At 46.2% G+C, this 14,500-nt stretch overlaps 2 protein-coding genes across 2 annotated transcripts; one reads left to right on the top strand and one right to left on the bottom strand.

Moving 5' to 3' along the window:
- Positions 1-1,639: 1,639 nt before the first annotated feature.
- On the bottom strand, positions 1,640-3,413 carry LOC124479164 (recoverin-like). The gene is made up of 3 exons (XM_047037756.1): positions 2,873-3,413; positions 2,400-2,511; positions 1,640-2,203 (listed from the first exon to the last, which is right to left on the bottom strand). Exons 1-3 carry the CDS (start codon positions 3,251-3,253, stop codon positions 2,085-2,087), a joined length of 612 nt encoding a protein of 203 aa, XP_046893712.1. The 5' UTR covers positions 3,254-3,413; the 3' UTR covers positions 1,640-2,084.
- A 6,363-nt stretch (positions 3,414-9,776) lies between these two features.
- On the top strand, positions 9,777-14,461 carry LOC124479159 (germ cell-specific gene 1-like protein). Its single transcript, XM_047037748.1, has 5 exons — positions 9,777-10,077; positions 10,947-10,994; positions 11,581-11,733; positions 13,527-13,638; positions 14,123-14,461. The coding sequence occupies exons 1-5, from the start codon at positions 9,777-9,779 to the stop codon at positions 14,448-14,450; spliced, it is 942 nt and encodes a 313-aa protein (XP_046893704.1). The 3' UTR covers positions 14,451-14,461.
- The last annotated feature ends 39 nt before the right edge of the window (positions 14,462-14,500 follow it).

The raw sequence follows: 14,500 nt of genomic DNA, 5'->3' as shown, positions 1-14,500 counted from the left end.
ACGTCAGAGTACCTTTAAAAGGCACTCGTGTCACAAATGTCAGTTGAATACAGGAACAGAAGAGACCTGCAGTCCAGAGTGCTGACAGAGCAGACAGTCTTGTTGTGTGGTGGAGACTCAGATATCCAGGCCAGTCCTTGACACGCTGAGCTAAAGCTGCTTTAGCAGTGGAGATCTCTATTTAGCGCTAATACCCCGAGCCTAAGACAAATATGAATCCGCCTCAGTGTTTCACCTGTCTTGTGTTATGTTTTACACTACCAGCCTCTGGTTGTGTAAAACTAGAACTACTATGATCCAAATTTCTTTGGGAACATTTAACAAGAAGTCCTATTCAGAAATATGTTTATTTAAAGCTACATTTAAAGAAATAAACTGGAACAATGGTCAAGTAGCATAGACATTTACATATTTGTAAGAGTCTACAGCTGTGATTGGACTAGACAAATTTTTGAGTATCAAATTACTTTGACGACCATTCTTGTTTTTGTCATAGCTCATGGCTTTGGACATATCTACACATTTCCAGCAATGCCTCTGCCGCACACACACATCCAGACACACACCAAATAGCACGCTATGTTTTCAATCGCAGTTAAACATTGGGATAACCCTATAAGTCCCATATTTACATGAACGATTCCCAACCTTCCACTCTCAAAATGTCGTTGTGATTACAGATTACAGATGTGTCTTTTTTAAATTATAAAAACTTGACCAAAATTGGATCCGAATGTTTACTAAACCCACCTAAAAAGTGTCTGGTTCAATTGCTTTTGTCGAACTGTGTCAATATTTCTGAGCACGGCAACGGTCTGTCGGTTAGGCCATGTGTGTGTGAGGTACATGGGAAGAGTGTGTGTGAGTGTGAGTGTGAGTGTGTGTGTGTGAGTTGTGTGTGAGTGTGTGTGTGTGAGTTGTGTGAGTGTGTGTGAGTGTGTGTGAGTTGTGTGTGAGTGTGTGTGAGTTGTGTGTGAGTGTGTGTGAGAGAATTGTGTGTGAGTGTGTGTGAGTGTGTGTGAGTTGTGTGTCAGTTGTGTGTGTAAGAGATGCCCCCCCCCTTCCCCTCCACAGGTGACCTGCTTGGAGAGACCTACCTCTGCAGCTGTGTCTAATCTGACCTTCCCACTTTAATAGGATTGACTGTGCAGAGAAGATTGTTAACTGGAACCTAATCCACAGCCGTAAGGTGCTCTAAAACAGGCTTTACCTCCATTACACTAAACCAACACACACGTTTCTGGAGAGGTATGCACCCACAACCCCGTAGATACACTCGGACAAAAAGTTCCCCTGCCCTTAATCTCCCTTTAGAGTCCTGCTTCCCTCAACCTATCCCCTTAAAGCAATATGATTGGATTTGACAGGTGTAAACAATACTACAGTAGCCAATCAGTGGGCACGCTGACTACTGCAATCTAGTTTATGCCTGTCAAATCCCATTAGACGTCCACACATGCTTCTGATACAAGCCTCCCAGGCAGGGATGTCGAATCCTGGTCCTCAGGGGCCGCTGTCCTGTATGTTCTGGAATGTTTCCCTGCTCCAACACACCTGATTCAAATGAATGGGTTGTTATCAAGCTAAGCTTCATTCGTTAAGATTGAAGCTTCATTTTGAATCAGGACCAGGATTCAACATGTCTACTCCTGGGGATAAACTCAAAGACTCAATGACTTTTATTTTAAACTTAATTACTTCTCTATCTTACTACAACAGGGTTTTATTTCAATTGGACAGCACCTGTGGGTTGTCCCCACCATGGTATCCACAACATCACTCAGCATCTCAGCGGGGTTGTGCGAGTCACATGACAACACTGTGGGGTTTGAGGACGAGGAGGCTGGAGTGGGGTTAACGGCTGAAGCCGATGTCCCAGGGGTTCATTTCAATTGGACTATTGTCACCACAGAGTGTGACATGATCGCAATGTTGTCAGGTGGGCTACGTTAACACTGAGAACATGCACCTGCTGAAAACCTGAAGGAATTAAAAAAATACATGTACATAGTGAAGCTTTGAACAGTCATGAATGGAAATACGTGAATGAAAAGTTTGTTTTGTTGTTGATTCCTCGTCCTGTGTTATGGCTTCTTCTCCTTCAGTTTATCCTTGATCCTCTGGGGCTCGTCGTACTGTATCAACCTCAGGATGTCCTTGTTATCCATCACGCCCTGGATGAATTCTCCTTCTGAGATCTTTTCTGAAAACACACACAGAGAGAAAACAATATGTTTAGGAGGACACATCAAGACAGCCTAGAGCATGCCTGCATCAAGCCTTTAAATGACAGTTTGAAATTACAGTTTGAAGTGACAGTTAAAAAATAACAGTTAAAAACGAGTTTTAAAAGCTGTTTAATTCTGCTTTTCAGCAGTCCTGTGTCTTGCCACTCTCACCATCTTCTTTCTTTCCAAAGAAGTTCCAGATCTTGTCGGCTCTCTTCTCGGGTGTGTCCTCATCCTCTGCCAGGTTGTCTTGATCGTCAGCAGAGATCATGTTGAATATTGACTTCAAGGAAGCCACAGCAGACAGAGAGAAAAGTCAATTCATCCATAATCAGTAGGTAATCTATGATGAATACATCACGATTCTAAAACCCACTGCTTGATTTCCACATAAATCCACTCATCCCGTTTAAAATAAATAATCAACTGTATTAATGTAATCATTTAACTTCTAATTTTGATATCTCAAGTTTTTCTTTCCCCCATCTGTTTAGATGATCAATTATGATTCTGAAACCCAGTTATGATTCTGAAACCCAGTGCTTGATATATCAAACAGCAACATTACACAACCAAGTAACAGTCACGCATATCAAAAAAGTTACTCAATAACTCCTAACAAACTTTTTATTGTTTGCCTTTACCTTGACGATTTCCTGGATCTCATTCTTGCTGATGGTGCCGTTGCCATCAACGTCGTAGAGAGCGAAGGCCCACTCCAGTTTCTGTGTGGTCTTGCCTCCGGAGGTGAGGTGAAGAGCTACGATATACTCCTTGAAGTCCAGCGTGCCGTCTGAGTTGGTGTCGAAGCTTCTGAACACATGACGAGCATAGTCTGAGGGGTCCGCTCCAGGAAAGAAGCTGGCGTAGATGCCCTCAAACTGCTCCTTGGAGATCTTCCCCCCAGGGCATTCCTTGAGGAAGGTCTGGTACCAGGTACACAGCTCAGCCTCGGTGTACTTGGTGTTGGACTTCAAGTCCTCCAGAAGTTCTTTAGACAGCGCGCCGCTCTTACTGTTGCCCATTGTGGGACAGACTCACTGAGGTAAGGAGAGACTGCCTGGTTTGGTAAAACTCGACTTCTTCTTTGTCTCTCTCACTTGATAACTCTCTCTGAGCGTCTCCTTTCTAGCTCACCTCTCTCTATAATTCTCTCTCTCTTTCTGTCTCTCTCTCTTTCTGTCACTCTCTCTCTCTCGCTCCTGGTAAATAACAAAAGGTCTTCGTCGGTGGTTGGCCCTATGTTTCGCTGTCCTCCCTGAACAAACCCACAAAGTGCTGAATGGGATTACGGTCATCGCTACTTCAATCCAGACAGCCTGTCTTGAAGCTTAAGGGGGGGATAACCACCTCACACGACTGTGACATATTTTGTAGACACAATCTCAGGCTGTGCATCACAGGGACACAATTAGCCTGAGTTTTGCATCATGGGAGGTATGACGGACTGATCCAGATTAGCAAGGAGATTCAAATCAGATTTTTCTTCAAGGTTTTTCAAGATGAATGTCTGGTGAATGCAAATCTCAGCATATTCTACTTCAGAATTTAGAATTCAGATGTAATGGGATGATTTACTTTAGATTATGAAAACGTTTTCTCAAACTAAAACCATGCTCTATCAAAGGTACAATAGGTAAGGTTTTTGTCAGTAAGTACCCCCTCCCCCATAAACACATTGTGTAATCTAATGAGGCTCTGAGAGCATCACAGACTGTGTTGGAAATCCAACAAACGTTTACCGTTTGACTAAAGGGACAAACTGAGTGACCAGACGTCTTCCAGACTAGGGTGGTCTGATATACATGGTCAACAAGTCACCTGGCCTCACGTGCCATTCCCCCGGGGTTACTGACCTTTAGCCAGCGAGGCCACCGAAAAATGAGCAGTGTGTTGGTGCATGTAGGTGGTATTCTCACTGTACCTAGGACTGAGGTAACAAGAATCGGCTCAGTTACGTAAGCTCCAGTAAGAAGATGCCTCCTGGGGGTCCAGGACAGATTAGCCGCCAGCTGTCTCTCGAGTAACTTAGAGCTGTGTGGGCACAGCCTTTTCAGTATTTTGTCCGTTTTGTTTTCTTGTTCTTGTTTGTAGTTTTGTGAGACAGAAGAATGCAGATGTTTTCCGATTCCCATGTTGGGCATTTTATTGAATCTGGGTCTACTTGAGTTAGCATTATCCGCCTTGCTAGCTGATGGGCGGATGGATGGATGGACAGATGTATTGACAGCTGGATGGAGAGAAGCGTGGACATGTTTGAGAACAACATGGCGTTACGGGTGCTGGGCCTTTCAAGGCAGTAGATACCTCAGAGCGAACATGAAGACTCAAGTGAGGACAAACAATCTTTAAAACCCTTTACAGTAATATGCCCCCATTACGTAACCTCCTGAACCATGGTCAATTGACCCATTTCAACCCCAGTATCTCTTTTAACCCCGCAATCATCCTCATCGTCATCCTCATCATTCTCCTCATCTTGTTTATAAGAAAGAGTGAATGTAGGTGTGTCTGAGTGTGCATGTTGCAGTGAGTTGCAGAGTAAGTGGCTGTGCTTACAGTAAATGTGTGTGTTATGTGAACTTGTATGTGTTTGTTATATGTGTCTGTGTGTGTGTGTTATGACGATGAGGATGTGTCAAGCAGAGTCATCAGTATGTGTTGAGCTCATAGCATCTTAACTAACTAATCTTTATCTGTTATGATCTCTTTGTGCTGTAATCAGACTAAAGAGGCCTCAGTATCGAGGACTTAGTATATCTGTATTCTGGAACAGCAGAATTAAAGGCAGTTCTGTCCTTTCCTCAGTACAGAGCGCCTCCTGAATGTGGAAGACTCCAAAACAAAGAGATTAGGAAGAGAGTGAGAAACAGAGAGAAACATGGACAACAAGGAAACTGAGGGAGTGAGCCTTCTCTCCTCTCTCCTCTTTTATCCTCTTCTCTTCTCTCCTCTCTCTCCTCTTCTCTCCTCTATCCTCTTCTCTCCTCTCTCTCCTCTTCTCTCCTCTCTCTCCTCTTCTCTCCTCTTCTCTCCTCTCTCTCTCTCCAATCCTCTCTGTGCGTGAACGTTTCAAATGTGAATGTGTACGTGTTTCATATGTGTTTGTGTGAGGACAGTCTGAATCATTTCCTAAACTGCCCCTCGTACTCCGTGAACTCTGTCTCTTTGGATCTCCAGTAGGTGGGGTGTTTGTGCAAGCTACATACAGCCTGACCCTATAACCCTGACAATGGGCTTACACAAGCCTAATAGTGTTCTACTGCAAGTGTGGGTCTTCTTTATCCTCATTGCAGATGCTTGCATCAGTGTTGCATGTTACTCATCTTCATCTACGGATCGTGGAGCCCGTCCTAAGGTTGTGATCGAGTAGTGAGACTGCAGGATGGATCAAGCAAAACATTCAAAAATCCACCTTTTTTTACATGCAGAGAAAATACAAATTTACAGGCGTGCTGTTATTCAGTAGACAGGAGTGTTGAGTTATATAATAAAATCAAATGTTTGTTGTACGATGATGACATAATGTCACAGAGATGTCTCCCAACGCAAAGGAAACGTCACATTTTTTTCCTCCAAACTGATTAAAGTGTTAGTCTTTGACCATGTTCAGCAATGCCCAAGGGTATCATACATCAAACTGAGGGATTAAAATGATGCTTGTATTTCATTCATCATCAAATTCAGGCACGGCATTGGGAACCTTTGCCTCTAAGGCGTGTGGTTCACAGTATTACAGTACAAGCATCTTAGAGAGACGAACAGGAAACCTGTTCCCCCTGCACGTCTCCTGTTCAGGTGAGGCTCGCGTAAGAGTATCATGTAGGATAGATTGTACAGGTAGACTGTGTCCTGTAGACGCTTAGGTGTGCTTCTTATCATGTTGGTTGGTTGGGCCAGAGCACAGAGATCAGCTACCAGCGTGATGACACAGTGAGTGGTTGAGTGTAAGCTGGTACCTGGTACTTCTCTCTGATCCCTGCTGGTCCTGGAGACGGGCACGGAGAGAGAGATAGGAGGTCGGAGGGGTGGATGGGGGATGGATGGATGGAGAGAAGGGGATGGAGGGAGAGAGAAAGGGATGGAGGGAGGGAGAGAGAGAGAGGGGGATGGATGGAGAGAGAGGGGATGGAGGGAGAGAGAGGGGATGTAGGGAGAGAGAACGGGATGGAGGGAGAGAGAGGGGGGGATGGAGGGAGAGAGAGGGGGGGATGGAGGGAGAGAGAGTGGATGGAGGGAGAGAGAGGGGTATGGATGGAGAGAGAGGGGATGGAGGGAGAGAGAGGGGGATGGAGGGAGAGAGAGGGGTATGGATGGAGAGAGAGGGGGATGGAGGGAGACAGAGGAGTATGGATGGAGAGAGAGGGGTATGGAGGGAGAGAGAGGGGATGGATGGAGAGAGAGGCGATGTAGGGAGAGAGAAGGGGATGGAGGGAGAGAGAGGGGATGGAGGGAGAGAGAGAGAGGGGGATGGAGGGAGAGAGAGGGGGATGGAGGGAGAGAGAGAGGAGTATGGATGGAGAGAGAGGCGATGGAGGGAGAGAGAGGGGGATGGATGGAGAAAAAGAGACGAGAGATGAGGACAGGGTGAGAGGGGGATACATGAGGACGAACAAGGTCACCCCCCCCCCCTCGCCTGGTAGGAATGGAGGGACTGGGATTGAACATAATCTAATCCCACCGTTTGCAGCTGAAGCGGTGGATGTACCTGTGTCAGTGTCCTGGTTGCATGTTTCAATCGCTCGGTCATTTGGCTTTAGTCCTGGATAAGGACAAACGACAACATGTTACATGAATACAGGGAACTTCTGAGAGTCATTTTGTATGGGTGACGTAAAGGGTAGAGAGTAGAGGAAGGTAGGAAACAAACAAATTTCCGATTGAGGTGAACTAAATGTAATTGTCCGTCAAAAAGATTACCGAACAGACAAATTGCTCTAGTAAAAAAAATGACATGAAATGGATTTGGAAAACATAGTCGTAATGAAACATAGTCATAATGAAACTCAACATTTGATCAAACCTACAAGATGACATGAGTTGACTGAGAACGTACAGTGATTGTTGAAGAGTGATGTTCAGGCAAGCTCTGTGAAGACTGCCTCAAACCTGAAGCATCACCATAATCATCTTTATCTTAGTCATCCTCACCATCCTAACCCTAACCCATCATCATCATCATCATCATAACCCTAACCCATCATTATCATCATCATCATCATCATAACCCTAACCCATCATTATCATCATCCTAACCCTAACCCATCATGATCATCATCCTAACCCTAACCCATCATGATCATCATCCTAACCCATCATCATCATCATCATCATTATCCTAACCCTAACCCATCATCATCATCATCATTATCCTAACCCTAACCCATCATCATCATCCGAACCCTAACCCTAACCCATCATGATCATCATCCTAACCCTAACCCATTATCATTATCACCATCATCATCATCATCATCATAACCCATCATTATCATCACTTCACTATATAAACACATTGGATTTAATCACTCATGTAATCAGAGCCACCTCTTTCAACAGCAGTACCAAAGCTCCATACAGACTCGTTTTTTCATCCTGTGCTCCGGGTTGGCTGATGTGGCATTCAAAGAACACCGATTTAAGATTTTCTGTTGCTCATTTGAAGGCATTAACAATGTTTGTGTTTTCTGCCATTTTTGTCAGGGCGCCCGACATCTGGAAAGAAATTATACACCCCCGCCAGGATTAGGATTGCGTCATTTCTGACAACATATCTTATGCTCTCGTGCATACTTCCAGAACAGTCATTCACTAGGTAGGACAGTGACTTTTGATTTTGTGCCCTCTTACCTTCCTCCTTCTCCTGCCTGGTCAGGCTACACAGATACATTTAGTCATTTAGCAAATGCTCTTATCCAGAGCGACTCACAGTAAGTACAGGGACATTCTCCCCGAGGCAAGTAGGGTGAAGTGCCTTGCCCAAGGACACAACGTCATTTCGCATGGCGGGGAATCGAACCTGCAACCTTCTGTTTAATAGCCCGACTCATTAACCGCTCAGCCATCTGACCCCCCACACATCAGCTACACACCTAGCACACATATTCACCATTAGACCAAACAGGAAACAACTATGGTTGGAAGGCTGCTTCGGGGAAGGTGTTTAGCATTGAGTAGCAAATATCTTTAGTGAAGGGATGATTACTTTGATATAGAGGAACGATGAGCTTCTCTACTGTCCTTGTCTCAAGTCCTCCTGCAGAATGCAATTACAACCTCATGAAAAATACATTTCAGTCATTTAGCAGACGCTCTTATCCAGAGAGAAAAATACAAATCAATTTGCTGAAGAGGCAGAATCAGTTATCTCCTGACATCTGTCACCTCTTAAGCATATTTCCCAAAGCAGTTTTCCTGTATTTCCATGGAACATCCTGCCTAAGTCAATCAGCAGGTCATCAAAGACCAGCGGATTTATTGTGTAGGCACACGCGACATGAGTGACACACACACACACACATACACACGCAGGGAGTTTCCTTGTGTCATTTACAGCTCCATGACTGCTCCATGACTTTAACTTGTTTAACTACATGCTCTTATGGTTTCTTCCCTTTAGCACTATTTTTTGGTTGTTCACAATATGTACTTCTTGTTTTTGACTACCCGCAATGCTGTGGGGCTATCTTGTTGTTATTATCAGTGACCTATGCACTTTGTAAAGCTCTCTCTTGGAAGTCGCTTTGGATAAAAGCGTCTGCTAAATGAATAAATGTAAATGTAATGTAAATGACTGCCCTCTTTTCGAAATCAGCATAGCTGTTATATAATTTTTTATCAAATAAATGCTAAAGATTTGTCTGACGCTAACTTTTGGTGGGGCGGAAGAGAGATGCCGACCTTTGAGCAGTGCACCAGATTGAAGAGTAAGCTGGAAGTAATCTTTTTTTATTGCTATGCTCAAAGAAATAGGCTAATGTTTTAGATATGACAATAGACCAAAGGTCTGGAGGATAATTTGCCTTTTAAAATAAATAACAGTCAAAGACTTACTTAGGGGGAGGAGAGAGAGATGGGGATGAGGCTGGGCAAACGAGAGAGAAAGAGAGAGAGAATAAGATATAGGAAGAGAGAGAGAAAGAGAGAGAGAGAGAGAGAGAGAGAGAGAGAGAGAGAGAGAGAGAGAGAGAGGGAGGGAGAAATAGAGCAAGTCAGAGAGAGTTCAAATGAACAAGGGACCGGCTAAAAGACTCAGATGATTGGTTGTCAGGGAGCCTCGCGGGGCAGAGAAGGGGAAGCAGGACAGAAAGAAAGACAGAATCCTACAATCAAGGTATACGCCAGACTTCATCCCCCACAGCAAAGGATGATCACCGCGGCATGCCTACACCTCATCCACCACAGACCCTCCGCCGCAACCAGATTATGAAGATTTGATAAAATTTTATGGAAAACACGTCTGGCGACATATCAAAAGCCTGGATTAGTTGCCTTTTTATCTCCTCTCGTGTCTTGGCCAGCCGGCCGGGCAGCGGCGGCGGCGAGACCATGGGGCTGGAGCGAGGCCAGCGGGCGTCCCTCGCCATTACCCTCAACTTCGTGGCATTCGCCTTCGCCGTCTCGGCCGTGACCACCAACTACTGGTGTGAGGGGACCCGGAAGGTGGTGAAGCCGTTCTGCACGGGCCCGGTCACGGTTAGGCAGTGGTACTGCATCCGCTTCAACAGCTCCAACATCAACGACAGCAGGCTGGTCCAGTACATCTGGGAGAGCGGAGAGGAGAAGTTCCTCATGAGGAAGTTCCACACCGGCATCTGGTTCTCCTGCGAACAGGCAGCAGACATGAACGGTGAGGGGTCGGCGTGGGGGTTCCATCCAAGTCTTTATGTGGGTCTTTGAAGAGTTTCTTGAACGGTTTTGAAGACAAATGGGGAACTTTTAAGTACACAGTTCTACTGTAGAACAGGTCTGTGGAGATTTCTGGAATTGTTGCACAGAGACCTCTGTAACAGTTCTATGAAAGGGTCTTGAACAGATCTAGAATGGGAAATAGGTTAGAAAAACCGTTACTGTACTGAGTGTAGAACAGATTTAGGACTGTTCTGTGTATATTAAATGAACAGGATGTTATCCAGTATAATCAGAAGAGTATCAATTTAAATCAACTTTCTACAGCCATTTGAGTTCATTCAAATGTTTTGTTTAAAATGATGTGTCATAGAAATGTACTGTAAGTTAAACCAAATATTACAAGTATCCTGTATGTCTATTGTTGCAAGACTGAATTTTTAGGAGGCTGTTTAAACTCTGAGAAAAAGGACATAAACGTTGGGGTCTTAGTCTAGGAACAAGCCGCATTGTGTGTTTTGTTGTGGTTGGCTACACGAGTTGAACCTGAAAGTGCAAAGTTCATCTTTAACACCAGATGATGTTCCTCCACATGATCATCTCTGCTCTGATGAGAGAGCACCCAGGCAACGAGCTGAACAGTAGGAGAGAGAGGAGAGAGAACTAAAAGAAAAGTGGGGAGAGAGAGAAAGAGGGCAGAGACGGTAGGGGGAAAAGGATAAAGAATGGGTGAGAGAGAGAGATATACATAACTATATTAACTATAGTCAACTTACATGTATACCAAAGTGTTACAGATATACACATATATAAAAAATATATTGAATAACGAAAGAATATTAACAAATGCATGTTGTTTACATCCTGAAGGGTTTGACTGCAGAGACTTCTTTGAGATCGCACCGGAACATGAAAGAGGTGAGAACCTCGCACACACACACCTCGCACACACACACACCTCGCACACACACACACCTCGCACACACAGACACACCTCGCACACACACACACCTCGCACACACACACACCTCAGCAGAGACACTAAACCCTCTACTACCGGAGAAACGGTTAGTCACATATGAGTTGAGCACAAGACGCGTACGCTTTTAAAGGAACCATCCAGAAAGGTTTTCCTCAGACTCAACAAAAACAATGGAACTCTGCACCCATTACTTTTTAATGCAACTAAATAGCTTAACTCTGTCTGGCTTGTTGTGTCAGTCAGGGTAATAGCGTTAAACTAAACCCGTTTACAAACATTAGTTAATTAATCCTGTCGCGTTTCCCTCCTTGTGGTGTGACCCCTGCACCTATGCTGTCCATGCTGCCTCCACTTTCCCCTCACCTGTGTTCAGGTGGGTTGTGGCTCTACTGTTGCTAACCTGTCCCCTCACCTGTGTTGCTAACCTGTCCCCTCACCTGTGTTGCTAACCTGTCCCCTCACCTGTGTTGCTAACCTGTCTCCTCACCTGTGTTGCTAACCTGTCCCCTCACCTGTCTCCAGGTGTGCTGTGGCTGTGCATCGTGGCAGAGCTCCTGTACGTCACGTTGCTGTTCATGGGAGGAATCTTGATGACAGTTGAACAGTGTCCCTGCTTCAGCGTCATGAACAAGCTCAAACTCAACGCCTTCGCCGCCATGTTCACCGCACTGTCGGGTAGGACACACACACAAACGTTTTTAAAAGGAAATCTGAGTGAAGTGAAATCTTGAGGGAAGGCTTTTTGACTTTGACACATTTCTTAAGCTAACACATCGCGATGTATATGTAAAATAACCCTGCATTAGATACGTTGTGTTATATTGATAACATGATTCTGTCTAAAGACATGCTCCTACTGCCTGGCCTCTTCTGGCACCTAGTAAGGCTCCGTCCCCACAAAAAAGACTATGTTATGGGGTCCATCAGACACGTAAACACGGGGTGAGTGATGTCAAACATGACCACCACACAAGAGCTCCAGACCAGGCCAGCCCCAGAGCCATGATAGGACGAAGGCTGGCACGCTGCTGCCCGTCTAATAGGATAGAGACGCTGGGTCAGGGTCAGCCGTGAGAGCTGTCCAAAGGAAGCCAGTGTTTGGCAATATCAGGCCACTGGGGGAGGGGGGTTATGTAAAAAGGACCTGGCAACCCTGAGCTTTGCTTTTCTACTGGTCCACTGCCCACTGCCACTCAGCACAGGCTGGCAGACACGGACAGGGACCTGAGAGAGGTGGACACAGAGGCAGAAGATGAGAAAGAGGAGGAGGTAGGCGGAGAGTGAGGCAGGGAGGGAGAGAGATAGAGACAGGCAGGCAGAGACAATAGGAGACACAGAAAGAGGGATGTAGAGGAGAAGAGAGCCATGGAGACAGAGGCAGAGGCAGAGGAACTGTCTGCCTACTGAGTTTTGAGAGCTGTCTCTGACTGAGTTGTTGGTGGGTGATTGCTTTGCTTCCCTTTGCTCCTGTCGGTCGCTGTTTCCGTTTCTCCCTCGCACGCCCGTCATCGCTCTCTTTCACTGTCTCCGCCTCTCTCTCTCTTTCCCTGATTGTGCTTTATACCCTGTATGTTGTCCTCACATTAAAGTTCATGTTGCCCTCTGAACGATGACAGCTCATGGGTCACACAGATGTCATCGTCAGCTGCATCCCATCAGTAATCACTCTCTGTTGGGATTCACTCATGTTCCAATCACTGGTGCCGGAGCCCTATTACATTCCCCAGCTCTCTATCCAGCATGTGAGGACAAAAGCTAGCTAATATGTTCAGATAAAATGCTAGTTGAGAGCTAGAAAAACGTTAGCTCAAAGTTAGCCCTGCGCTAGCAGGAGGAGGGCTGGAGGGCCATCCAAGGGCTGTGTATGCTCTGTTCGCTGCCTCCAAGGATTTGACGCTTTGTGGACTAATCGGATTGGAGCTGCGGCAGTAGTTTGGGGCCGTGGCAAGGTCTGCTCACAGGAGTCCCACCTCCTCCTCTCTGCCCCCCTCTTTTTCCTCTTCCCTCCATCCTCCATCTCCCTCCCCACATTGCCCCTTTCTGTCCCCTTTCCTCCTGCCTCCTCCCCCTCCTCCTACCCCCCCCCCCCCCCCCCCCCCCCGTCATAAACACTAATCCCCCAGCAGCAAGCTGAGAGGAGCCTTGATGAAAGATGGACAAGAGGCAGTGAAAGGACACACTCTCTCTCTCTCTCTCTCTCTCTCTCTCTCTCTCTCTCTCTCTCTCTCTCTCTCTCTCTCTCTGCATAAGCATTTCTCTCTCTCTCTTTTGATCAAGATCTCACACACACCTGCTTACATACACAGCCATTTGTCTCTCACACACACACATACTATAAGTTGAGTAGGTGTCTCATAGTTCCTCACACACACACACCTCACTGTAACTGCTCCCTGTAGACTGTGCTGATAGCCCTGTGTTGTTGTGTGTGGTGTGTTTTCCCCCCTGACCCCTGACCCCTGACCCAGGCCTGTGTGGCATGGTGGCCCACATGATGTTCACCACCATCTTCCAGCTGGCCGTTGCCATAGGACCAGAGGACTGGAGGCCCAAGACCTGGGACTACAGCTGGTCCTACATGTAAGTGTAGCAGAGGTGGTTTGAGGGTTGCAAGGACAGGAGTAAGATTTGATCAGAACAAAATAGAGGACTAGATAATACAACTATCAAAGGGCTGTAGCTAGTACAACTGCAGGCTAAACATAAATCACATAGCGCTTATAGAACTGAAAAGTTCCCTCACCACTCATCATAGATTTACGTTGATGTTAATCTGTGTGGAATTTACTTTTCTTATGCCCTTCAACTCATCTTCCTCCTCCACCCTCTATCCTCTCCTCCTGTATTTCCTTCCCCCTACTTTTGACTTTCTCCTCCTCTTCCACTTTCTCCTCCCTCTTCTCCCCCCTACCATCTCTTCTTCTTTCCTCCACCCTCTCATCCATCCTCACTTCCTTCTCCACCCCTCACCACTTCCTCTTCCGCCCCAAAATGTCAACCTTCTTTTCTCCCCTCCACTTCCTCCTACCTGTACTCTCCCCCCACCCCCCTCTCTCTCCCCTAGCCTGGCGTGGGGTTCTTTTGGTACCTGCATGGGTTCTGCGGTGGCCACCCTGAACCGCTACACCAAGACCATCGTGGAGTTCCAGTACAAGCGTCGGAACGTCGAGAAGAACATGCGGATTAAGCAGAAACTTCTAGAGCTGGATCTTCCAGAGCAGATGTGGGACATGTACCTGACGGCCGTGCCTGCCGGTACCGAGGCTCACCTGGACCTACCGGACACGGTGCCCGTTAACGGACGCAAACCGCCCAGCGGGACCAAGTACATGGTGGGCCTGGATAATGTTCCAGATCTGTACCTGGGGCGGCAGGGGGAGGAGTACTGCTAGAGATGTTGAGCACAACCTTGATCCAGGACTGAGTCTCATAGGAGCTGCAA

The sequence above is a fragment of the Hypomesus transpacificus genome, chromosome 17 (assembly GCF_021917145.1).
Source record: "Hypomesus transpacificus isolate Combined female chromosome 17, fHypTra1, whole genome shotgun sequence".
Classification (NCBI taxonomy): domain Eukaryota; kingdom Metazoa; phylum Chordata; class Actinopteri; order Osmeriformes; family Osmeridae; genus Hypomesus; species Hypomesus transpacificus.
Note: the sequence above shows the minus strand (reverse complement) of the source record. Positions and strands in the feature narration are given on the sequence as shown.